At 33.2% G+C, this 25,454-nt stretch overlaps 1 protein-coding gene across 3 annotated transcripts in view; it reads right to left on the reverse strand.

The window, feature by feature from the left end:
- The window catches only part of LOC128670762 (very long chain fatty acid elongase AAEL008004-like), a 127,457-nt gene that overhangs the window by 92,201 nt on the left and 9,802 nt on the right, over positions 1 to 25,454 (reverse strand). For 2 of the 3 annotated variants that reach the window (XM_053746735.1, XM_053746736.2), the window contains 7 exons: positions 24,759 to 24,833; positions 22,415 to 22,605; positions 21,356 to 21,436; positions 19,996 to 20,158; positions 18,841 to 18,977; positions 17,187 to 17,390; positions 14,081 to 15,683 (listed from right to left, as the gene is read on the reverse strand). In XM_053746735.1, coding sequence (XP_053602710.1) covers positions 15,582 to 15,683; positions 17,187 to 17,390; positions 18,841 to 18,977; positions 19,996 to 20,158; positions 21,356 to 21,436; positions 22,415 to 22,605; positions 24,759 to 24,807 — 927 coding nt within the window. In that variant the 5' untranslated portion in view covers positions 24,808 to 24,833 and the 3' untranslated portion in view covers positions 14,081 to 15,581. Of the gene's footprint in view, positions 1 to 14,080; positions 15,684 to 17,186; positions 17,391 to 18,840; positions 18,978 to 19,995; positions 20,159 to 21,355; positions 21,437 to 22,414; positions 22,606 to 24,758; positions 24,834 to 25,454 lie in introns of those variants that run through there. The other variant, XR_008404793.1, reaches the window with a different exon arrangement.

Here is a 25,454-nt window from a genome sequence, read left to right on the forward strand (position 1 = left end):
AATACCTATGACATAGAAATAAGAAAACAATTAGTAGTCAATTAAGTCAATCGCCTCGTAAGAGTCACAATGCACAACAACCGATGTGGCCATAAAAAAAAACCAATTGGTTGTGAAAATTTATCCGTATTGTTTGACGCATGATCCTAATGGATAGATATTAAGTATGTGTCATTATGTTAAAGAATATTTCCGTAAACACCTGCGATAGTCTAATTGTACTTATAATATAGATGCCGGATTTTGATAAAAATTTTGAAACTTTAGGAAGGAGGACCATCTTGATATCGGGCAGGTTGCAAAAAACTGTATTGGCTGTTTTTTCTGGACCGTTCAGATTGCTGTTGATCAATATTATTAATTATAACGACCAACATTTACATCCGTCGGTCTTCATATCAAGGCTTCTTTCACTCTCAAATTAATTTTAATCTACAACCGTATACTTAGATCAAGTATGTGTAATTAAAGTTATTCAAAATCCAAATAAATCGAAACTAAATATAAGTACATCGCTTATCTTATATCTGCGTGTAATGTAAAAAAAACCTATGTAAAAAAATAACAAAGAGTATAAATATTAAACTACAGAATAGACTTTAAAAAGTAACTACATATCATTAACCTGTACAATATAATTAACACCATAGTTATAAATTGTAATAATCTTGTCCAAAGTTTAATTCAGAAATGGCGTCGTCTATAGTTTTTGTCAAATGTTATTTTTTTGTAAAATGACTATGATAAATTAAAGTTGCAATTAGCATTTTCACCATATTATATGTTCAGTTTACTTTAGTTATAATAAGGACATGGACAATGTTTTTCAAAAGATTGGTTAAGTAGATAAAGTGTGAAGAGATAACAAACAAATAAACAAGCTCCACAAACTATTTAGAATAATTTGAATTTCCATGAACATTGTAACTACCTGGAATTTCCCTAAAAAAAAAGACATCAACGTCGTGCGTACGACATCAAATATATCCGAATGTGTATTGATAAGCTATAAACTCTCTCATATGAGCGTTACGGTTGGAGCCCAGAGTCCGTTAACCAACTTTTCTGCTCGATTTTCTTAGCAACGCGAATTTCGTATTCGGTTATAACACCGAAAGAGTGGAAATTTTCTAAAGGATTTCTTACTTTGTTTTTAAATTGAAATATTCCATTCGCTGACAATTTGCCATTTTAATCCGGGATTTCCACAAAGGCAGTCTTCCGGTTTTTGTGGTAAATGCGGTGATCTGGCTCGTATATTTAGTTTCAGATATGGGCAGAGTCTATCTGACTAATAAAATGACAAGGACATGTTAATTAATGAAGCGGTAATTTATGTGTATATTGTTATTGATGAAAATTATTGACAACTGGGATTTCACCAAAGCTGTGCTGCGCGAAGCGGCCAGTGAAATGACGAAATTCTGTTGGTGTATGAATCTCTGCACCACACAGTTTTGACGAGTTATGATATGAGTTATATTCTATGAAGATTCTTTCTTCATTATTTCGATTGATTTCGGTGTGGTATGTTATGGTACAAAAAATATTATGATAATGGTAGGATTTTTCTTTCCGATAAAAACAATTTTGGTAGGATATTTTTCTGGTTCATTTTTATATTTTAGGCAGCAGAGAGCTTCAAAAGGCGCCAATATGTAGTTAGGCTGTAAGTTTGCTTTTGAAGTACACAATATAAATTACCAGTACACAATACAATATTGCCAGCTTTTTGGACAAGTTTAGTATACTATAAGTTTAGCTTAAGTTTTAATTTTATTATTTTAATAAAAAATTATAATGTTTTAGATTCTATAAATATATAATTATAAATTTTTACGAATAGTTTTCCTCTTATCGAGGCCGCGTTAAGTGATGAATCAACTCTACATCAGCCACGCAGAGTGCGCACGTCATATTTTAGCTTAAGAAGATCTATGTAAACATTGTTAGTTGTTTAATTTGATATCATTATGATCAGGATTTGGTTAAAGCAACGATAATTAATAAAATATCCTTTTTTGCTTAAATACTATTTAAGTAAGTAATTACTCGTACATTAGCTTGATTTTACCTATGTTCCAGTGGAATCCTAACAACTTAATTTTGAAGCAGATATCTTCAACCGCTAAAATTTAGTCTGTACATTTAGTTTGGATGACAATGCATCCATCCAACTGGACATGATCCATCAGATCATGTCCAGTTTTCAGGAGTAAGCCACCTTTTCTCATCAGGAGTCCATAAGGAAGGTGGCTGTTCTGATGGTGATAGAAACCTGATGAGACCTGAGATGGAACAAGAGAACTCCCCAATAGTTTACGTTTTACTGCACGGAAATAAATTTTTATAATGCGTCGAGTGAAACAAGATCTCTCTGGTGACAAAAAATTCATCGAAAATTTCAAATCACAATTGAAATGATTTTTGTAAAAAAACTTATTTAATATGTGATAGTAACCAGGGCCGAATTTTGGGGTTTTGATAATTATAAAGAAGCTTCACAGTCGGTATTATTCCTCCTTTTCTGTCAATTTCTTTTGGGTGTGTTCTCATCGTTTAGGCCCCAGGACGTTATATCCTGGGTTATCGTTGTGTATTTCATATCTATTGATACGGCTCTCCACCACATCGCCGGTTAAGTCTCCATGATCGACATGAATAAAACAGATGTAGACAAATAAACAATGGCAGTTCCGTACTATTCTTATTATGCTAACAGTATTTTTGCCATTTATACTGTCAGTGCTAATTGAAGACAATCTGACAACAGTGTTAATAATAAAATAACAGTCTGATAAGGTCGTTCACCTCCGGCTCTTATTACACTAATATTATACACAAATATCATGATAAAGTTTAAAGTACTAGGTATCAATAATTGATAATCTACTTTTTCCAAAATTACCTGTCCCTCAATTTAAAAATCATTCCTCCCGAACTTGACGTCCATTAACAAATATCGTACAGCATCACGATAGCGAATTAACTTTCTTTACTAATTAAAGTAGTAAGTAAGGAAGTAGTAAATGCTTGTATCATACACATAAACACGTCATAGGTTAAAAATCACGATCACGGCCTAGGACGGGCATGTACAATTTTGCAAGGTTGCCAGCATCAGCATAAATTAAAAATATCGTTATCGAATTTTTAGCTAAAAGGTTACAACCACGCTGTGTTTTAATTTACTTAATACCGTAATAGTTATCACGTCTAAATCCTCCCCCTAAATTATAGACGTTTAAGTTTTTTAATTGTGAATCGATTGCCAGTGATCAGATAGCATAGAAGCTATAATCATTTTCTGATAGGTTCACGTGACTGTAAACAGTCCATCCTTATGAATGGATAAGGAGTATGGGGTGTGTACCGGTAAGTATACACCACGCGGACCCATTGCGGATTGGCGGATTTTAACGACTGCAAATGCAACAGGGACCAACGACTTAACGTGCCTTCCGAAGCACGGCGGAGCTCAAGATTTTTGTTCACCCATTTACCATTACCATTGACCGCCCATTGTGAGAGTGTCTTCACCGCCACCATCACGAACGCCGAGCGTGCAAACGACTGCGCCATTGAGCTTCTCAACTATACGTTTGTGTATGGCTAAATCTTATGAGTCTGTATTCAATAAATACAATTTAAGAACTTAACAAGACGTAATACATCCAACGTATTAAATCATGTAAAGATAAATATTTCACGTTATATTACTTTCGCGAACACGTGTAATTAGCGCATCATAGATGATTGATTCTCGTGTCAGTGTCAAGCAGAGAGCATGCGACATAATGGCGGGAAACCCCTGAACATCATCATCGTCCCAAATAACTCAAAGTGCATTCACATTTCGCTTTTAGTTTTGGGATCTAAATTCAAGTTATTATTATTATTTATTTAAAAATGTAACGAGCAGAATCCTGTGGAATGAGTGTACTTAAAAATGTTTTAGAGAAACAAAAGAAGTCAGAAGGAAGTTTAATGGGAAAGTACTTCCTACCAGTTATGAAAATAATTGTTTAATTATATTAATTACATTTCCATGCCCCGTGCCAATGAAGATTCATTGCATACTAACACAATATAATAAAAAAAATAAATTAAAATTAAGCTTGTTTAAGTCCCTCGATTACTTGGAGTCTAAATTTAGCCTTGGAGCTTGCAAAGGGGGTCAATGTTAGCAAATGTAGTATTGTACGTATGGAAAATTCGCGTGGTTATCATATTTTGAGCATACTTTGTTTTACACAGTGGTGTAAGGAACAGGGATGTCTGACGCGTGCGAGTCGAAGGTGCCCGATAACACATCTTGGAGATCAAATCTGGACAGTCTAAGCGGCTGTTTGCTATATCGTACAAAATACACATATCAGAGAGAGCACGCCGCTGAGCCAGGGTTAGCAAACCGTGCGCAAGCCAGCTATCCTCGTATGATTCATAGGGTGTCGACGGGCATGATAGTTGAGATGATTGATATTTTTTTTATATTCGTTCTAATTGATTGATATAAACGTTATATTGAGGAGACCAAATGGGACTCACGTATTCTAATATGCTCCTAATATATGCGAAATAAATTGTTTTGAAACCCAGGTTTTTAAATGATTTGTTCTTGACATAATTTATATGATCAGAAAGTACCATCTTATTATCGAAAAGGACTCCCAAGTCACGAACTAGTCTGGTTTAACTATAGTGACACCGTCAAGTTTGTAATTGAATGAAAATTATACATATATTTTTCCGAATACAGGTGAATTTGAAGGTTTTAAAAATCTGCGCAACAATATTGAAATTCAACGTGGCGAATACTCGAAATTGTGTTTTCCGTAGGTATTTGGATTTCTCATATACATTCAAACTAATTATACTATCATAACATACAAGAGCTAATTGTACTTGGTTTTAAAAACTGTTTAGTTAGGAAGCACTTTATTATCATATAGTTATATAGTGAGTGAGATTCGCATAGGATCTATTGAGACTATCATATCATATGAGAGATCTAATCATATTTACTATTATATGAGAGATCTAATCAAATTTATTAAGAGCCATTATATTTGGATATGACTGATTTTCAATACATAAAAATACAACATTGACGTAGTTTTGTGTAATTTTACAAGTAAATTTACACAAAACTACACATGCTAATTAGTCATAATTTAACTAAATTGTTAGTTGTTTATATTAAAAATTGTACTTACGAGATTTATTTTTTTTATGAGATTTTATTTTGTTTCTTTTGTTTTTTTTTTCATTATGTAATGGAAAAAAAATACTGACAGTATCCATAGTTTAGCAGTAGCAATGGAAATTAGATAAAATATAAGGCATCGTCCACACGAGCGCTTAGATATTGGCGTTATTAAAAACTTTTATTCCTACACTCTCATGCTCAGCGCTAGGATTTTGATTGCATTTTGAAAACCTATAAAAATCGCAGTCCATCGTATTACAAACATCCAGACGTAGATATTCAATATCCATATTTTCTGGTGCGACGTTGAAAAGCGCTTGTGCGCACGAGGCCTAAACCATGCTTTTTTTTTTAAAAGTAACAACAACAAGAACAGGACTCGTTGATGTCTTTTATTTGTGTTCGATTCCCAAAAAAATATCCAGCTTTAAAGTTAAGTATGGCTGAGCTTGTACGTTGGAAAATTCAGGGAATTTAGGAAATCATTGGGAAATTAAATTTCAATAGAAATCAATAAATAAATTACCTATTATGATTCAGAGACAAGACAAGGAAAGGAAATCGTCGTTGCACTTTACTCGTATAAATACAGACTGACACTTGACGAAGTTTGGAAATATTTTGAAAAGTTGTTTTCTTGTCACATTTAATGCCTTGACTTGGTCATATTATAATGTACACAGTGACCATATTTATTGTAGTAGGTATTATTGAAATTTAACATGCAGATGCATACACATACAGGTGGTTTAAAAAAAATCACAAGCCTGAAATACTTCTACAATTTTTATTGTGAAAACAGAATATTGGACTTTCAACCTCCACACTCCTTTTCAAAATCTGTTGATCGATCGATCGATATAGTTTTTATTTGTATGGTCAATTTGTTGGGGACAGAAAAGAATATGTAAATTTTTGCAAAAGATTTTTTTTGGACAGCCGCTATATTTCGTCGTCTACCACCAGCTGTGAAAATGCTAGCCTATTTGTTTCTGAAAATATGAGGAAGTTGTAAAAAGCGATTGCATCACAAAAATTATATTAAATTCGAATAATTTTTGTGACTCTACGTAAATTCATGTAGGTGAGCAAAAAAAATTTTAATCATCAGTGCTATAATTAAAATATTTATGGTGACTTGATGAGTGCAAACTAATCAGAAATGACAATTACACACAATGCAACGATCACGTCATCATGATGTATTTTCACACACAGATTTATTTATCTGTTAATGTCAATAAAGATTTAACGACACTATGTGAGTCAACAATGGTGCCAAAGATATTGTTTTTATTGTTCGTACTCTAATGTCTGTTCATGCATCTGTCTGTAAATAATGAGAAATTTCTTCATTAAATTAAAAGTTGAATTTTTAAATTAAACGTATTTAAAAATTCAATTAATTAAAAATTAAACAATTAAAATTATTAAAAATTAATTTAATAATTAATTATTAAAAATTATTAAAAATGAACTTACATAATCCATAAATATCCATAATAAGGTCCATGAATTGAATTTAATTACATTATGACGTGCAGAAATGCAGAAATATGCAGTTTAACGATGAAGTCAATAAAATATAATTTTACTTTCAAAACAATAAAATTTAGCTCTATCGAACATCCATGAACGCACAAAAAGTGTAAACTTTTTTTGAAAGAACCTTTTGAAAGATTCTAAATTAAAACTGTAGTTTGCCATAAACTTGAATATACAATTAATGGAATTAGTGAAATTGTACGTTGTACGGAGAGGTACTTCGTACAACGTACAATTTCACTAATTAATATAATAAATAATTTCAATAATAAGCAAATTGCTTTATTTTTCTTTTTAGATGCACTTTGGAGCACCACCTTTCTATCTCTGTTAATAATGTTTTTTTTTTTTTATAAAAAACAAAATAAGAATATGCTTTCTTTATTCACTACCATTGTATTTACAAGTAAAATTTTAACCATGTCGCCTGATGGCCTCTAGATAGTGGCCTACCACTATGTAGAGGCAATAAAGACAAACTATTGCATGTATTATTATGTGTATATTTATTAAGATAAAAGCTAAAAGTAAAGTATATTGTAACGATTTCAATAACTATGATAAACTCTAAGCAATCATGAGGGGACCAAACGAGGTCAAATTTGCATATTTTCGTGATATGCAAAAAATTTAGCAACAAAGTTTATGAGTGAGGTTCGGCTTGCAAAATAAAACTCTTGATATTTTAACACATGGTTACCTGGCTATAAATAAATAGGGATATTAACCTACATAGCCATAGGTCGTTGACTCGAGATTCATTCATTAATCAGTCAAAAGAACATTTGTGTCTGAGAAAGGTCGTTTTCAATGTTTTGTCTGTTTATCAGGACACTAGCTCGTACCTAGGGAAGGCATTGTCGCCGCTCAGGTACAGCGTAAATACAAGTTACACTGTACCTGGGCGGAAGCACTTGTAAAATACAAGTTAGTTTATACTTACCAAAACGTATAAGATTACGTATAAATCATGAATAAATTTCGGCATACTGATTTAATTATTAATCGATAGTTGCCTCTATACTGGTAGAAGGGGTATTAGTGCTGTGTTGATACGAAAAATCTACAAAAACTGTAGATTATAACACATACTTGTAAATTGTAGACAATAATTTGTTGTATTGATATTATAAATTATAAATGATTCAAACCTATTTCTAATCAGTTTTATAAAACCGACAAAATGTTGAGAAATAAGTATATATTTAAATTTACTAAAGAACATGAAATTACCTTATTATGCACAGCTTAATTAAATTGTGTTGATGAATACACGTAAGAATCCTAAGATGTGTCATCAAAACCCAAGGATCGGAGGCACCTACAGCGTAGTTAGGAAATCGACACAGGAAGAATATTTAGAACTCGAATATTTAGTCTCGGACCATGAAGCATTTAACAAATATTGTGTTAACATTATTTTATTGACGTTTGCATCTGCAAAGGCCACATGACAAGGTGCTTCGTACTTATCAGCGTTTACCAAAACGTGGATATAAGTTAATTAATATTTCTTCATCAATGTCATCCACCTACCCTTATGTCGCTTCATCTGCTGGAATCTGAATATGACGTTCCTTTCATTTTTCCCAGCCACATACCAACATTTGCGTTACCTTCTTTTTATATATTTGTTTCTATTTCATAATTAAATTGTTTGTAACTATGTAAATTAATTAATGAAAAATGTTAATATTATGCAAAATTTGTTTGTTACTCGCCAATGGACTTCCTATACCTTTGTATTTTTTATTTTTCTGCCACAATCCAATATTTTGTATACGCCCATTATAGAATGTTCAAACATGAAGGTCATTTTTTACAGAATAACTACATTGGTTTTCTAGCGTGAACTAAAAATGTCATTGAAATAAATAATTATTCTGATTCAGTTAATAAAGGAAATATGAAAAATTTGGTAAGTACCAACTTTTTCATATTTCCTTCATTATCTGAGCATACGTAATAAATTTTGTTTCAGAATTCGTATGTATATAAACAGATATGTACCTACGTACCTATTTAGTATAATTAGATGTTACATCTTCTTCATTCTGATTTCCCAGTTCTCGGGCACATTCTATTTGCATATTTATATTCTGGTCCGTATCCGGAATGTAAGGTATGCTGCCATTCACATTAAAGGCTGATTGGTCTGAGTCTGAGAGTTACACACATGTCTTTTGAACATGTTACGACAAACCGATTCTTCTTTAAGCTATATGAGAATATTTTTTAGGCCAGTATGTTTTTATTGCCTTGGAACCGGAAAAACCAGTAGATCTCGTATTTAATGATTTTTGACTTGACGACTATTATAATATGGGACATCTAACTATGTACGTGTCTTCCACGTGATAGACTTTGAGTCAGGGTCATGATATTTGCAATTTAAAGAGAAATATAGAAATATAGAGAGAACTCATTAAGTATATATCCTTATATATTATAAAAAAAAAGTCCTCTGTCGTGACTGTCTGTCTGTATGAACACGATGATCCACCACCAATATATTATGATTCCTGAGGAAATTTTGGATGTAAGTATAATTTATTATGGTTATACTCGACGGAAGCAGGGACGGACCGCTAGTCCTTATATATTATGAAAAGAAGTCCTATCGTATTTGTCTGATGAACGTAATAAACTCAAAAACTTCTGAACGGATTTTTGTACGTTTTTCACCAATAGATAGTGTGATTCCCGAGGAAGGTCTATAATTTATTATGGTTTTACTCAAGCGAAGCCGGGACGGGCTTCTGTTTAAATAATATACCAATGGCAATAAGGAAAGGTATAGAGATAGATATTTAGTTAAGTTTCTTGTATTATGCTGATTTGATAGGAGCACAGAATCAGAAAAATAATCGACATTTATGATAGACTAGATTTTGCCCGTGGCTTCGCCCGCGTGAATTTCATAGTAAAATCTCAGTAATTTTTTTTATCGCGTACTCTGTAACATACATGAATCAAATTCGCATTTTTTCTCATCTTTAGTTCAATTTTATGTTTCCCGCTGCGTGTCTCATCCCGCAAACTTGTCCAATCCCGCTTCCTGCTATGTAACGTAGATATCCCGTACCGTTTCCTACATATTGTGCCATCATACTTTTTGCAATGTATCCCGTCCTATTTCCCGCTTTCTGCAACAAAACCGGGACGTTTTACGTCCCGGTTTTTTATTAATCACAAACTTTAATTAAACATTTTATATATTTACCTACTATTACTGTTATTTACTACAAAAAGTAGAGTGTGCCAATTTTCAGCTTTTTATCTTGAAAATTGTATTAAGTCTCATTCAATTCACCCCCCCTTTTGAAGAGGTTGAGGGTTAATTTTCAGATACACGTATATATTCATTACTTTGTTGTAAACAACCAAAATCCAAATTTTCAAGTCACTAACTTCAACGATGTAGAACTTTCATATTTACAGTTTTTCACCCCTTCGTTTTTCCCCCTTCGGAGTAGAATTTCTAAAAATCCTCTCTTAGTACTCATCTACATCCCAAATTACAGCTTCCCGTCCAGCAGTTTCGGGTGTACGTTGTCTGTCAGTCAGTCACTCAGTAACGGAAGAGTTTTACACTGATATATTGATACATACTGCGCCCACAATGCACCCACCCTCTGTTATCCTCTCTCACTACACAAAGGCTGGCTGGAAGAGATTGCTTAGCAATAGGCCCACCATTGGTCCACATGTATGCACAATTTGTATTATTTTATTAATATTACTATAGTACTAATATTGTTTTTATGGGCAATAAATATATTTGGTATTGTATTGTAAATTTAGTTTTCATAAAGAAAGAAAGTAGACATAGAAAGTCGTTATGATAACTGATAACAATTTTTGTATGAATACAACGAAAATAAATAAAATTATCTTGTGCATGTAAGTAAGTAGGTATCAAAACTCTTACGATTTCGTTGGGGGCTATGGGTAGAGATTTGAAAGTTTTAGTGGCGCCATCTAGTGTTTTATTTCGGAAGTACAATATTTATATTATTTTGTCTGAGCGAAACATTTACAAGTCTTGGTGGCGCCATTTATTATCTTTATGTTCAAAACTAAAGTATAACAAAATTAAGTTGAAAAAAGGTATCAAACCTTCTAATCATATCTATATCAGACTTTCATCGATAAAAAAAATTGTTTATTTTCTGTTTACACCTTTCTACAAAATTTTAAAGTAAATGGCTGGATTGTTATTTTAATTTTCCTACAGGACCCTCCTCATTTTCCGGAAGATGTTAACCCGGGATTCTGAGGCATTTTTATTCATAATTAGTTTTCCAATTATCCTACCTGACCATTTACCGGGATGAAACGTATCTAAGATGTTAACCCGGTATATAAGGTACCTACATACCAAATTTCAAGCAAATCATCCAGTAGATTTCGAGTGATGCGCGTTCAGACAGACAGACAGACAAAAATTTCCAAAACTATATTTTCGTCATCTATATCAGTAACTAAGTATATTCCATGAAGAATTTTAAAAAACTATCCAATGTACAAATTTGGCCTTTCTTCAATTTTATTATATGTATTGATTTTCTTCAATCCTAAAAGAATAGCTTGAATGTTATTTAATGAAATTCGGTTAATTATAGGGTACTTCTTTTCCTTTCAAAAATCAATCCGGCAATTGTTGGTGGAAGTTGTAGTATGAAAAACACACAAAATGATACTTATTGCTGCGGGCGTAATCACTACCCGTGACTACGCAGCTAGTCACTAATGCCTCAAATTTACTGATTGACAGACAACGCAAAGCTAAAACGAATGGGTGTAGGGAACATATAAATTTGGAAGGCATTTAGTTTGAAGTTAATTCCGACGTCAATAAGTGATGCGCACTTAGGATACTAAGTTGAATAAATAATTTTTATTTGAAAAACTTAGCAGAAACACAAAAGAGCACTAAGTGAGAATTTCCCGGAATTCATATACGGAAAATAAAAATGCCGATTTTAAACGTGTACGAAGTTGAAAAAAGTTGCCCGTTTCCTATAAAATGGTTATTGATTTGAATCGGTAGGTACTGGAGTTCCATTGCGTCGTGAAAATAGCTAATAACTTGCAAATACACCTTATTTGCTTGGTCTTGGCTAAGTGGCTGATGTTATGACTCCACGAGTACCGATACTGTTGTTTGTATATTAAGCTATAACATATATAGTATATATTATTATATAGGTATCATGACTTCTAAATAATAACTAAAAGCGAGTTAGAGGAACTAATTCACGTATGGCTCGCTAAAGACGTCGCTGCTATTGAATAAAGTCAAGAAATTCCATAGCAAATTACTTTTCAAATAATATTCCCATGTTGATCGCAATCAAGTTCCTTTAATTTAGAAATGGTCTTTGAAAATTTATTAATGGTTATTTAAAATCTGGCGGGGAAGGATTTTAGTTAGGCAGGTTCTTTAGTTCTTTAGACTCATCAAAACTGGTCAAAAATGCTAATAACTACTTTATGTGATTCCATTACATTTGCTTAAACACACAACTCTGGTTTCTGTAAATATTTAAATGGCTGTATTGTGGGTTTATAAGCTTCCTCACAGATACTTAGGAGATACTTGCTGTTCGTATACGTCACACTTGAGTATAGTACGTCACCCAAAATAGAAAAAATAATGGAAATAGTGGGAAACTACACACACAGATGTCAACAGCTATATTGCTGCATTTACAGTTTTAAAATATCTCTGCGAGTGATACTTTAAGAGTGTTCCACAAAGTATAGTCAACAGCACATGAAGTTTAACTTCTATGGCGCGGTAATAGCGGCGAGTTTGCAATGATTTTGGTTAGGTTGCTGTGCTGTTGAGTGTACCTGCGTGCATAGTGGTACCTACTTATACTGAGAGGTTAATATATAATTATGTCAATACTTATTTGCTTAGGCAGTTATCTTTGAACGTCCTGCTGTGATCTATCCGTGACAGGTAAACATTGCATATTTTGTTTATGAGATATAATCATGCCGAACAAGGACAGCGAACGGAAAGAGACTACATTCACGTAGATATTTTGCAATAGCCCAATCATCGGCAATCACTCATAATGACGATTTAACCAGTGCTTGCCCCAGTCTCCATACATCATAATTTCGTAAAAAGATTGTTTAAATTAAATTACGTTACCTTTGTGCTTAAACGCTTATCAACAGTAAATCGACCTACCTACTTAGGTAGTCAGCTAATGATTTGGGGTACGAAATCATTGCAATTTCGGCAGAGATTAATGCAGGTTACTCTGGTGTCGTTGATAGTTATTCTAGGCTTGAAAATGAGTTTTTTGATATGGAAAAACTTAACAATGTCACTATTTTATTAGATACCTTTTGTATATAATAAAAATGAACGACTTAAAAATAGCAAGACTGCATTATCTTCAAAACTGCTTTTATATTGTCCATAGAATGAAAGCATAACAGGCGTTACCCGACGTAGATACTGGTTGATTACTTATCTACGTGATTATTAATTAATTATTGAGAGACCTACTGATGGCAGAAAAAAATCTCGAGTATCATATTGAGAAATTTGAAACATTGGATTCATATTTCGTAACTCACTAACATTCGAAAAAGTTCAATCCATTTTTGTGTACGTGTAGTTGCAATGCAAATAAAATTGATAGGTACGTTCTGGCCAGGCGCCTACGCTGGCACGGCGAGGTCTCGCGCATACCAGCAAATTATATGTAGTTTGTGTATTGGAAATAGTTTTTTGCTGACGCTACTCGTTTCTATGATAGACGCTACTATAATTAATAAACTCCCTCGCAACTTTGGCCCGTCTCGGCTTCGCTCGGGTAAAAACATAAAAAAATTATATGTAGGTACACCTAAACCTTCCTCAGGAATTACATTGGTGAAAACAGCATGAAAATCTGTGCAGTAGGTTTTGAGTTTATCGCGAATTTGAAACAGACAGTCGCGACAGAAGACTTTGTTTTATAATATGTTAGGAAGTGAAAATAAAATATATACATATGATACAGTTTTCAATGAAAATGGGTTTGAACGAGATAAAGTGAGTTACGGCACATTTTCCCGTTTTTAAGATAATAGCAAATTTTCCAAAACTGCTAATAATAATTATACCAAATGAAGCAATTCTTGATGATAAATCCCTAATGTATATTTACTACTACGAAACTCTTCATGGGCGAAGCCGGCTCGCAATATTAAAATTCTATTTTTAAAATTTCACAAATGTTTGCAAATTTTGCTTGGCTCAAAATATACATTAAAAACGCCATTGTTTCAAACCAAGGTTTTGTTTAAAAAAGGCAGTACAATTTTAATAAAATCTTTTATTAAAATAATAAATAAGGTTGCAAAAGAGTGTTTATGCAGCAATTACTTGAGCAACAGCGGCAGCGGTCGCCTCACTCCTAGCAACCGATATCCATGACAACACTTAAAGCATCAAACACCAAACGTGATACAAACGATAACGCTTCAGCGACGCTTGCTAAGGCCGCGGCCCCATTGCCCCGTCCTCCTATGGAAAACAACGGAACGCAACGTGCTACGTTCACGTAACGGATCAATGGAGCCGGGCTCTATCGTGCTCGCCAAACTCCAAACACGTCGGCACTTTTCACCGAAGCTTTACAAATCAATCACAATTTGATCCAAGTCTTCATTTTCATCCAAAGCGCGACACGTTTTGATGACAGTCATTGACTTATACAATTACGTATGTGTCCAACAATAATTCTTTATTCATAGCTAAAATCACTAACAATTACAAATATTCGAGTGTCGGAAAAAGGTAATAAATGCATTCAGTGTGCTTAGTGCGATTTTGCTATTTATATCTCACCATCGACTTGATTCGCAGTGAGACGCAGCTAACCAATCAAAGTGCGCCATTGTGACGCAACTACAACGACTCTGCATTGTGGTTGGTAAACAGCAAACTCGCACTAAGGCACAAATCTTGGTTTATATTTGAGGTAGAGAACGACATGATTTGTAAAGTTTCGAAAAAAATTATGCCAAATGCACACATATGAATCGAACCTTAAACCAGTAACTACTTACAAAATTTGGTATTATCTTTTTTAGGTTAGTTAAGTCTAGAATGAACACTATTCTCCACATTAAACGTTTCGATATATAAAAGTGATTCTCGGTGCAATATGAAAAGATAATTCCTTACCAACATTGTTATTTAATTAAAAATAGATGTACAAAAATACTTGAGCTCGTAAGAATTGATAAAATGCAGCGAATAGTTGCTCATTTAGTTTTGGTAACAAAGTTATTACTTTAACAAAAATTATATTTACAATGCGTAATCCAATAACCTTTATTACACTTAGTTACATAATTTAACTATGATTTTACATTAAGAATACATATACGCGGATACAAAACGTTCTTGCCTATAACTGCCAAATATCAGCAGGTGATGTGGCAAACCTTTTGCTACCACAAACAATTAGGTACATAATAGATTTATATTTTTGAATTTGGATGTTCACTATATGGTGAACTCAAATCGGCATCTCACATTGTAGAATTAATAATTAATTTATTGTTCGATGGAGCAGAGATACCGAATTAAGCCGACCACGGCTCAAGCTAAACATCAACACATAAAATCAACACGACAAGACATTTCATAACAATTCATATACTTTCAGTATGTAAAATTTTTTTTTGTACCTAAAAAATTACAAGGCATCATCAGGCGATCTAAGCAAGATCACGATCGAGTGAATTTGTGCATGACACATTTTGTATAAAATGTAAAAAGTTTATGTTAGAATGTGTCGTCTCCGCACTAGGAGAGCGGGCGGCGGCGCACAAACGCGTCCGCCGCCGACGACGCGTACGACGACGGCAGCTCCGCGTCCTGCTTGTAGCTCTCCTCCGCCGCCATCGGCTGCAACGCAACATTAGCCTCGTGAACATTCGTTTTATTTCGCTTAATAACCTAAGTACACTATAAAAATCATATTACTCACAAATTAACAAGTAAAATTTACTTGAAACTACTTTGTGATCATTGGTTTTATTTCAGAAAATAACCTAAGTACACTATAAAAACTTATACCATATTATAAATACCTCACAGATTAACATATAAAATATACTTTACACCTAGACAAACGTAACGACTTTGAATCCTAATTTTAATTACGCTACTACTTAGTGACATCAAAATAGTTTCGTTTGCAAAAAATGTCACGTGTAATCTTGAATAACTTGAGGTGAAATATTTGATGAATATTTGGTGATGTATCTTAATGAAAATTATACTTAACATTCAATATTCAATATTTTTTACATACATTGGTATGTTTCTTACATTGACACCGAACTACGCGGCTTCACAACCTCGAATACAACCAGGAACATGCAGGAATAAGAGAGAGAATATTATTTTTAATAGCGTCACCGCTGGCTTCGTTTTATTCGCATTGCCTGAACGTAACCTGTTTCGGTCGAACTTCGGTCGAAAATATGCATTTTTAGATTCATTAATATTATTGAAACAGTATTTTTTTATTCATGTTTGTAAACCGGTTTCATTATTACGGAGCAAATTCAACCCAAAACGTTCACCGGTTCTGAAACATCGTTCTAAATTGGGTTTCGAAATACACATTGCACAGACGTCATCTAACGGTAAATTATCAAACTATAACAATATCTATTTAATAGATAATATTATTAGACATTAAGTGTATTTCCACAATGGAAAACTATAACTTGGTATAGCGTCATCGCTGTGACATATTGGCTAATTAATTGTGTGGTTAATTTTATGACGCGTTACTAAAACTTCTCTAAATTTCGAAAGCCTTAATGACGTACGTTATTAAAAGATATCGCAGGGTAATTTACCTAAACCACAAGTTACACGCAAACATGTCAATAAATAATTAAAAACCACAAAATAATTTGTTACCGACACATGTTGCCCTAAAGTATTTTATATTAATGTTTCGGTTTAACTGATTGGATGAGTATTTATAAGTATATTTTACTTACTGCAGATTTCTTGTTAAATACCAAGACAAACAAAACAGAACGAGCTCTAACAGTTACTTAATAGTAACGTTCTCGGTAGCAACATTTCGTTTAGTGAATGTTGAAATTCAATAGTTCATTTCCTATACTACTTTTCCTCAACTGGCATTCTGATGTACATAATCATACATCGTATGTGATAACCGCTCCGTAAAGGCAGTCTTTGTTCACTGACTGCCTCATCATTTCAGCTCCAGCAGTCCAGTGCAGAATTCTAGGAGAATCATTGAGCGAGGCGTAGGCATCCACCCAAAGAAACCCGTTTACTTTTTAGGAAGAAACTGTTCCCAGTTTTCAGTACTCTTGATTGAAATCTGAGTTAAGAATGACTGATTGAGTTAAGAATACTGACCATGCAAAGTCCATTTGATATGGAGATCTTGGGCGAATGCTTCTTGACCTCGGGCCTGCGGTAGCGCTGCTGGTAGAAGTGGATGAAGAGGAACAAGAAGAGGAACCCGTGGAAGGCGATGTAGTAGACGAACACCCGCGGGTAAGGGCACGACGGCCGGAACACCACTTGCAGCTGATGCGTGAAGATCGCTATGAATTGCATCTGAAAGTACAACCGTGTTAATACAGCGGCTTGTGATCAGAAGATCATAGGTTAGACGTTGCCTTTATATCATTATATTTAAGTTATGTAATGTATGTTTATGATTTTATTTAAGTCGCCTAGAAAAATGACATTAATTTGAAATTGAGATTTTACCACTAGTGGCAAATAAGCGCACACTAGTGAACTTAATTGGCAACCAGTGCGCAGGTTTCCTCGCGATATTTTCCTTTACCGGAAACAATTACAATACATGAGTCAGATTAGTACGAGTATATAAACTCACGTTGCACGAGTAGGATTCGACCCTGAGACTTTACAATCCAAAGGCGGACGATTTTAGCCTGTGGACCACCACCGCTTCAGTCTATATCGGTCTGGCTGACGCTATATCGGTTTGGTATGACAATACCAAACTATAACAATATCTTAGACTTCTAGTGAAGGAAAATATCATGAATCACCCAATCGGTGATTGCTTAGTTCACCAATGTGTGTTATATGAATACTTAAAGCTTTAGCAGTAGTCGCAAGTCATGTTACATTTAGAAAATGTGAATAAAACCTAACACTAGTGTTAGAAATAACACAGTCGATGGGAAACAGTTTTCATATAATTCATACTGCTGTGCTGACTATAAAACACACCATCAAAGGAAACTAGGTTGTGATAGCGAGTTGTTCTATAATAAAAATTACGGAATAAATACATTTTTCATTTTATTATCCTCGTCCCAACAGAATTACGAATGACATGCATATATTACAGTATGCAAGTACAATAAAGGAATAAATAAAACATAGCATAAAAATGACGTTTTATTATGTTAACGAGATCTCAAAGCGAGTGGAAGTCTAGCGAAAATAGTTTTCCTGGCCGTTACGACACCTTGAACTTTGTCATTTACACTGTGTCACTGTACTTGTTTCTACTCAGCCTTATTATGATGAAATTTATTTTGGCCCAAACAAAAATCAGACTTGAAACTACTTTCGATCTCGTATGCTGGCAAACCTTGCAGTTTCCTTCCGGATTGTTAGCATTGGCAAATATAATTCAATGGCAAATTGTCTAAAACATATGTGTAACAGAAACGATTCAGTTAGATACCTGAATACTTTAATTTATTTTTATTCAATAACAACTTTTATTCAAAAACAAGGCATACTCTGCCAGTCAAACCATCGGAATAAAGGGAAAATGGCGAAATATATGGTGCGATAGAAATTACATTAGTAAGAGATACAATATAAAAAGAAAATGTATACTTAATTAATAAATTTAAAATATTTTCCCATTTCATCTCAGAAAACGTTTAAATCTACTAGATTATACAACTATGACATCACATCAAGCTACCCAAATATATTGCGATTAAGCAATTCTTGCAGCAGAGGCCTATGTGTGGCAATTTAATTTGGTGTGCATGCAATATTGAGGTGTACTTACGATCTGGAAAGCCGTGAGGTGTTTCTTCCACCAGATGTACTTCTGGTATTTGGGGCCCATGGCCGACACCATGTAATAGAAGTACATGACGATGTGCACGAAACTGTTTAGCAGAGCGAAAAATGTGCTATGACCACCTAAAAATAAAGACAGCTTCATTAGAATTGATTGGCGTTCGAGATAGACGATATTCTCGCGCATTCTGGTGAAAGGAGACTGCGGCTATTTCAAAATTCGCTGTTTATAGTAGTTTCATTACGGTTTTGAGATTCTGTTTTCTTACTATCGATTATAGGATATGTATTATTACTTATTCATATGGTCTTGTCCATCCTCCATAATTAGCATTTGCTATTGGAATTTCATCAAATATTAGGTTTGTAGAACTACCTATTCCAAAGATCAATGAATCTAGAACGAAATTTCCAACGGTATTAATCACAATCATTTATACCTATTAGCAATGACCTATTCTTATTACACAGTTAAATAGTACACTATGTTCTGACAAACAAAGTCAACTATATGTATGTGCATATTGTGCATCGAAGACTCCATGAATTATTGTAATTTTCCAAGACGTCTTCTAAGAGCAATAATTGATAAGTGCAAATTGATTGTCTTTAGAATTTAGTGCCTTTAGAATTGATGAGTGTGATGAATGATGATGAAACACAAAGATGATTGTGACATGACCGAGCAAAGGGGTTTTCACGTTTATCCGGATCTTTATATAATTGAAATAAAAAACTGTTAATTGCAGAAATAAACATGTATATCATAATTTGTTTTTACTATACGATCTGCGTCAAGGGCAAAGTATTTGGACGATCACTCATTAATATTATTATATAAGACAACATAATACTTGGACCGGTTTGCTTCACGTAGGTTATTTATAAATAATGTGGGTATTAGTTTTAGATATTAAAAAACACAAGAAGAGTATTTAAATTGATGATACACGTTTTTTGTTAATCATAAGACATTGAAAATTTTATAAGTTTAATCGTGCATAAACGGATGCGTAACATTTGGTGTAGCCTTGTCAACAACCTCGATAGCATATACGAGTAGGATAACTCATCACTGAATTTTGAAAGGCTTTAAAACGGTATCGCAGGAGTCGCGGGCGAAAGCTAGTATTATACTCACCAGGAGCGAACTTGGCGCCGACCCAGACGGACATGGGCATGATGCCGTGGTGGATGACGTGCAGGGTGGACACCTGATCATTCTTCTTACGCATGATAAAGAACACTGTGTCCAAGAATTCGGTGAATTTGCTGAAGTAGTACCACCAACAAACGTTCACCATCTAGAAAACAATGTACTGTATGTTTAGCAAATATAGAGCTATTGAATTTTCCAAGCATATAATTAAATTGGGGCATGGTCTACACTTCATCTTTAAACTCTTGTTACCTCGATAAGTACAAGAGGAAATTATGAGCAAAAATAGAAGGTAAAAGCTTTCTCTTCCCAATGAAGGTCGTTCGAACTGATCAACATAGCTATCCTGATGACTATAATATAATACATTCAAAAGCGAACAGTGATATTCTGCGCTCAATACAGAAAGACACATCTGATATTTTCTCCGAAAATGAGTCCTACAAATTAGGAATCAAGAGAAATAAAAAATTCTGAATATGACTCAATATCCATGAAATTGACAGATAAGTCTTTTCTCCCTATCATAACAATATTACTGTAACACTTTAAAGATATAATTCTGATCTTATCATTTTGAATATAGCTCAACTGGCTGATAAGCTGTCAACATCTTTTATCAGTCCGATGAGTCAGTTAGGGCTTCTCTTTAAAAATTATTGCAGGCTATTTGTAATCTTTATCGTGAATTGGGCTCATGTAAGGCTAGTTCAAACGATTTCGTATGAGATTAGCGATGACTTGTTACGATTGTAGAAGGATAAACTCGAAGGTGTGAATGTATATTCTCGGAAATATTAAGAGGCAATTTACGCATACACGGAAACTATTAGTAGCTTATGTCACATGTGCGGACCTAAACTGGACGTCAGAGCGGCCTCGCGATTGTCATTTAGCACGGAGCGAGGAGATAAATTACGTGTGTAAATAATACGCGATATTGCACGTTATATTAAACCTTTTTATACGAAATCCTGTTTTCAGTTCAACCTTTGTAAGTCTATATATAGTAGAGAATATGTGATAAATTAACACTGAACACAGTTGCAATAATAACCATAAAAATAGATCATGAATATAATAATAAATTAATAATAATATTTTTTTATTTTCAAAAACTGGTTTACATTGATAACTCTGTTTTAGATTGATGCCTCCTTTTAAGCATTACGCCTGTGCCAGGAGTATGGATGGAACAAAATCTTTTAACTGACATGCAACAACCGAATGTTGCATATAATTTTTTTTTCAGAATGCACAAGTAACGCAGGCAATCGGATCTCGAAGAGACCAAATATTTATGCTTATAGATAATAGGTATGGTTTTAATATAAATAATTACCCTCATTGCAAGTGGGCTCCGCGAATAGTCGACTGGCTGGCATGTGAAGTTGTAATGACCCCACCATCCGCTCATCATATACTGTTAATGAAAAATACCATTGTCACTCTCGTCACACTCTCTAACACAACAAAAAAAATATGCATTTAAAGTAAACATCACATCAAAAAACATTGCAAATTCGCCAAAATCCGCCAAATCCGCTATGGCCGTGGCATAGGAGGTATTCCTCGAAGCGCTTCGAGCAACTAAAGGGTGTTCTTCGAGGAAGAATTAAGGTGCACTTCGAGGAATACCTTCGTAACTTGACATGTGGTTGACTGTAGTTAATGCATTTTCATACATAAACCTATGACTACTATTCATGTAAGTTAATAATTAACATATACAAAATTTTTTGAAAGCCGCTAATTTGTTTACATATTAACACTTATTCAATGCACAGACAGCAATGTACATTTTGTTGACATATGTAGGTCTCACATACATAGGTCACGTTTTCATTAGAAAGACTCAGAATACATAAAAAGAACTTTAAAAATAATAATTCGTGTTGCACAATTACCATACGAATAACTTTATCGATTTCACCGCATAATGTTTCACATTTCTTAAATGTTCATGCTTCAATGAAATCTTCATTTATTTTTATTAGCCTATTGTGTGGGCAAAGGACGTTTCCAGCATTTCCATTTTCCACAAATCTCCGCAGGAAACCGTCAATATCGTCACGTTATCTCATAAATAAGAAATATTGATTTGAAAATAAGTTTAAAGTATTATATGCTTTAAGTTCGGATCCCGGTTAAACAAAGCAAACCGGATTTATTCCTTTTTTTATAGTGGGCCATCGAGCATGCAGGTCGCCTGATGGTAATCAAAAACCATTTTATTGATATTGACGTCATATGGTTCGTTCGCCATTTTTAGCAAAATTTAGTTTTGCTTATATTAAATAAGCAAAACTAAATTTTGCTAAAAATAGATAGCCTTGATTCCACAAAGTTAATTCGAAAATATTTCAGCATCATACATATCCTAATTAAAATAATATCTTACCTCGTAGAATATCCAACTACTGAAGAGGGTCTGCGCTAAGTTGTAAACTATAAGAACACCTCTCATTTGAAAGGGTTTTCTGTTTTCCATGATTTTCGGGCCAAGTACTTTGGAAAAGTAAGCGTAGGAAATACATATCACTAAGGTGGGGAACGGAGATGACATCATGGCCCATCCTTTGACTCTGGGGTCTGCAACAAGAAATGAATGCATTATCTACTTACATTAAAAATCTACAAAATCAATACATGTAATACAATAGTAGAAAAAAAATATTGTTCAGCCTGATGAGTACTTTCTGTTGAAGTATAAAAATGGAAGATCTGGAACACCTGAAGAAGAGTCATAATGGTCCAGCTAAATTATAGGAAATATAGAATTGACGCCTTAACAAACGTTTTTAGTCTGATGAGCATTTCCTGTGCAGGTATCGTTATGCTTTGTGTGAACAGTTAAATTTCTCTAATAATTTTGACTCCTTACCAAAAATTGTTCGGCCACGCGAACGAAGTCGCAAGCAATAGTTAGTCTACAATAAAGTCCTAAGAAGTTAGAGAAATAAAATTAATTATTATAATATTTAAGTCGAGTCTGAAGTCGATGAGTTCAAGAATAATCCCAATAAACTTGGAGTAAGTCGTGTTAATGACGAATTATTTTTTGCTTCCATGTAACAATTTGAAAGAAACTTACAATAGCTTTGAAGAAATACTTATATTAGCTTTTGATGTACTTTTTGTAATATATATAGGAAATGAAAGACTCTTGATCTTTGCCCTAACTTGTAAATGTTGACAATTGCCTGTATGTACTTATGTAGGTACAATACAATCAATATAAACAATAGTGCTAATAATATGACACTTCCTTCTTTTACATTCATAACATAAAATTTCAATTTATAAACATATGCCAAAAGCAGATATAATCCGTTAGATTGTTTTCCTGTTGGAATCATAATGATGATTTACGCGATAATAGCATTTTTCCATATATTCGAATATGTTAAACTTTATTATATTTATTTTTTACTTTCTATCGAATACTTGCAGTAAACTATAGCAATAAAATGGTTATATATGTAATAAATTTAACTAATATTGCTATAGATTTCGGAAAAATATACATACAACATATGGTGATATTCATGTGAATTTTTTTATTTATAAAAGTAGATGTTTTTTAATTATAAAATAATACTTTATTGACATGTCGAATGTATTTGTATGAGGATAGACTTGTACTTAATAATTAATATTTCAGTTTTATTTATCCTTTATATAAATCTTCTTCACACTAGGATTCCCTATGTAGTGTAGTGGCAAGAAGAAATATGAGACAATCTGAGAAACAAAACAGTCATCGTCTAAATTATTTTCAGAAATATACATTTGTTTGCAAATAAATTGGTTAGAGCGTCAATCTTGGCATGATTGATTCCCATTTAAAGTTTTTTGGCTATTCTAGGAATTTATTCACAAAATCACGGATGGGTCAAAATATTATTTATTGGTTCAAAATATTAAGTCACGGATAGGTCATAATACTACTGAAGGTACAATATTTAAAAAAAATGTACCACAACTTTATATGAAACACGGGGGAAGTACCTGGGTCTTTTCTCCATGTTTCACACAATACGTACATCGATTTTAACAATTATAAAACTACAGTTGTTCAAATATGCATCTATATTGTTTATTAATATAAATACTAAAAAGCAAAACCATAAAGATAACTTGAGGACATAAAAGCGGTAAATTTTGCTTTAATATGCTAAAAACGATTGAGAAATTTCGAAAAGGGATTATTACATACCCATTTATGAAATTTCGAAAGTATAAAAACATTTCTTGGACAAATATTTTATATTAAGCTTATGAAATTTTGTGGCTTATATGTTTTACTTAAATGTTATAGAAGAGTCAGGTTGTTCTACATACATTACTATACTGTTACTATGCTAAACGATGTACTACAATAACATATTATATTATACAATATAGTCTATTGTATATTTTTCTTTTGCAACAATATATGGAAATATCGGACACAACTTTTGAATGTTTTCTAATGCGGATAAATCCTATGGCAAAAAAAACACTTCTAATGATAATCAGAAGTGTTTTATTTTTCATTTTAACATTGTCATCTCAGTTCTCAAGTATTACTTGAATACATACGATAGTTCTCAAGTTCTAGGAATACAATAGAGAGCTTATATAACATGCGCTATAGTAAAATGTTAAGTCTCAAGAAAGTAGTGTATTAACAAAAAACTTGCGTGCATTTTTTATAGTTTCGTCTATATGTTATTTAAGTTTTTAAATATGTAAATAATTACCACTTTTATTGTCCATGAGATCTGTGTACCATTCATATATAGACGCCATCTTTGGATACTGCACTACGAACTAAACTGTAACAAAGAAAAGTTTAATTAGCACCAAAAACAGTTAAAATTAGCGATACTGTTCGAAATCGCCCTCGTTTAGGACATGATCGAACCGTATAAAATTTTCTGATGAAATTAGATATTGAAAACATATTATTACAGAGACAACGGAACCCATTTATGATAATGAGAGACCTGTCAGACATAACTAGGTATGGCTTATCTAAATTACATTTTAAAAATATTTGCATGCGCAATAGATAATAGTATAGTGTTAATAAACTTGCTTTCTGATTGGAAAATCGATTTTTCATGGGGACGGAAATTGAAAAATTTGCTGTAATATAGATTTTTTTTACAGTTAGAAGTAATGGTCTTCCATGCAACTCTGATACAGTTTGATAAGGTTGTATAGTTGGTTTGTGTGCCTGCGAAATAATCCTTGTCCCTGACACAATATAGAGCAATATTTTATTATATCAACCCGCTTCTAGAAGTTCTAGATTTACGGCATGTTGCTTGACAAGTCACTAAACTGAAACTAGTTTAAGAGCTACATTTAGTCACACTAGATTTAAAATTGTATATCATTGCCTGAACACTTATAGTATGATGTTAACGTTACGTAGAATTGCAAATTGTTAT

Source organism: Plodia interpunctella, chromosome 6, assembly GCF_027563975.2.
Source record: "Plodia interpunctella isolate USDA-ARS_2022_Savannah chromosome 6, ilPloInte3.2, whole genome shotgun sequence".
In the NCBI taxonomy this organism is placed as follows: domain Eukaryota; kingdom Metazoa; phylum Arthropoda; class Insecta; order Lepidoptera; family Pyralidae; genus Plodia; species Plodia interpunctella.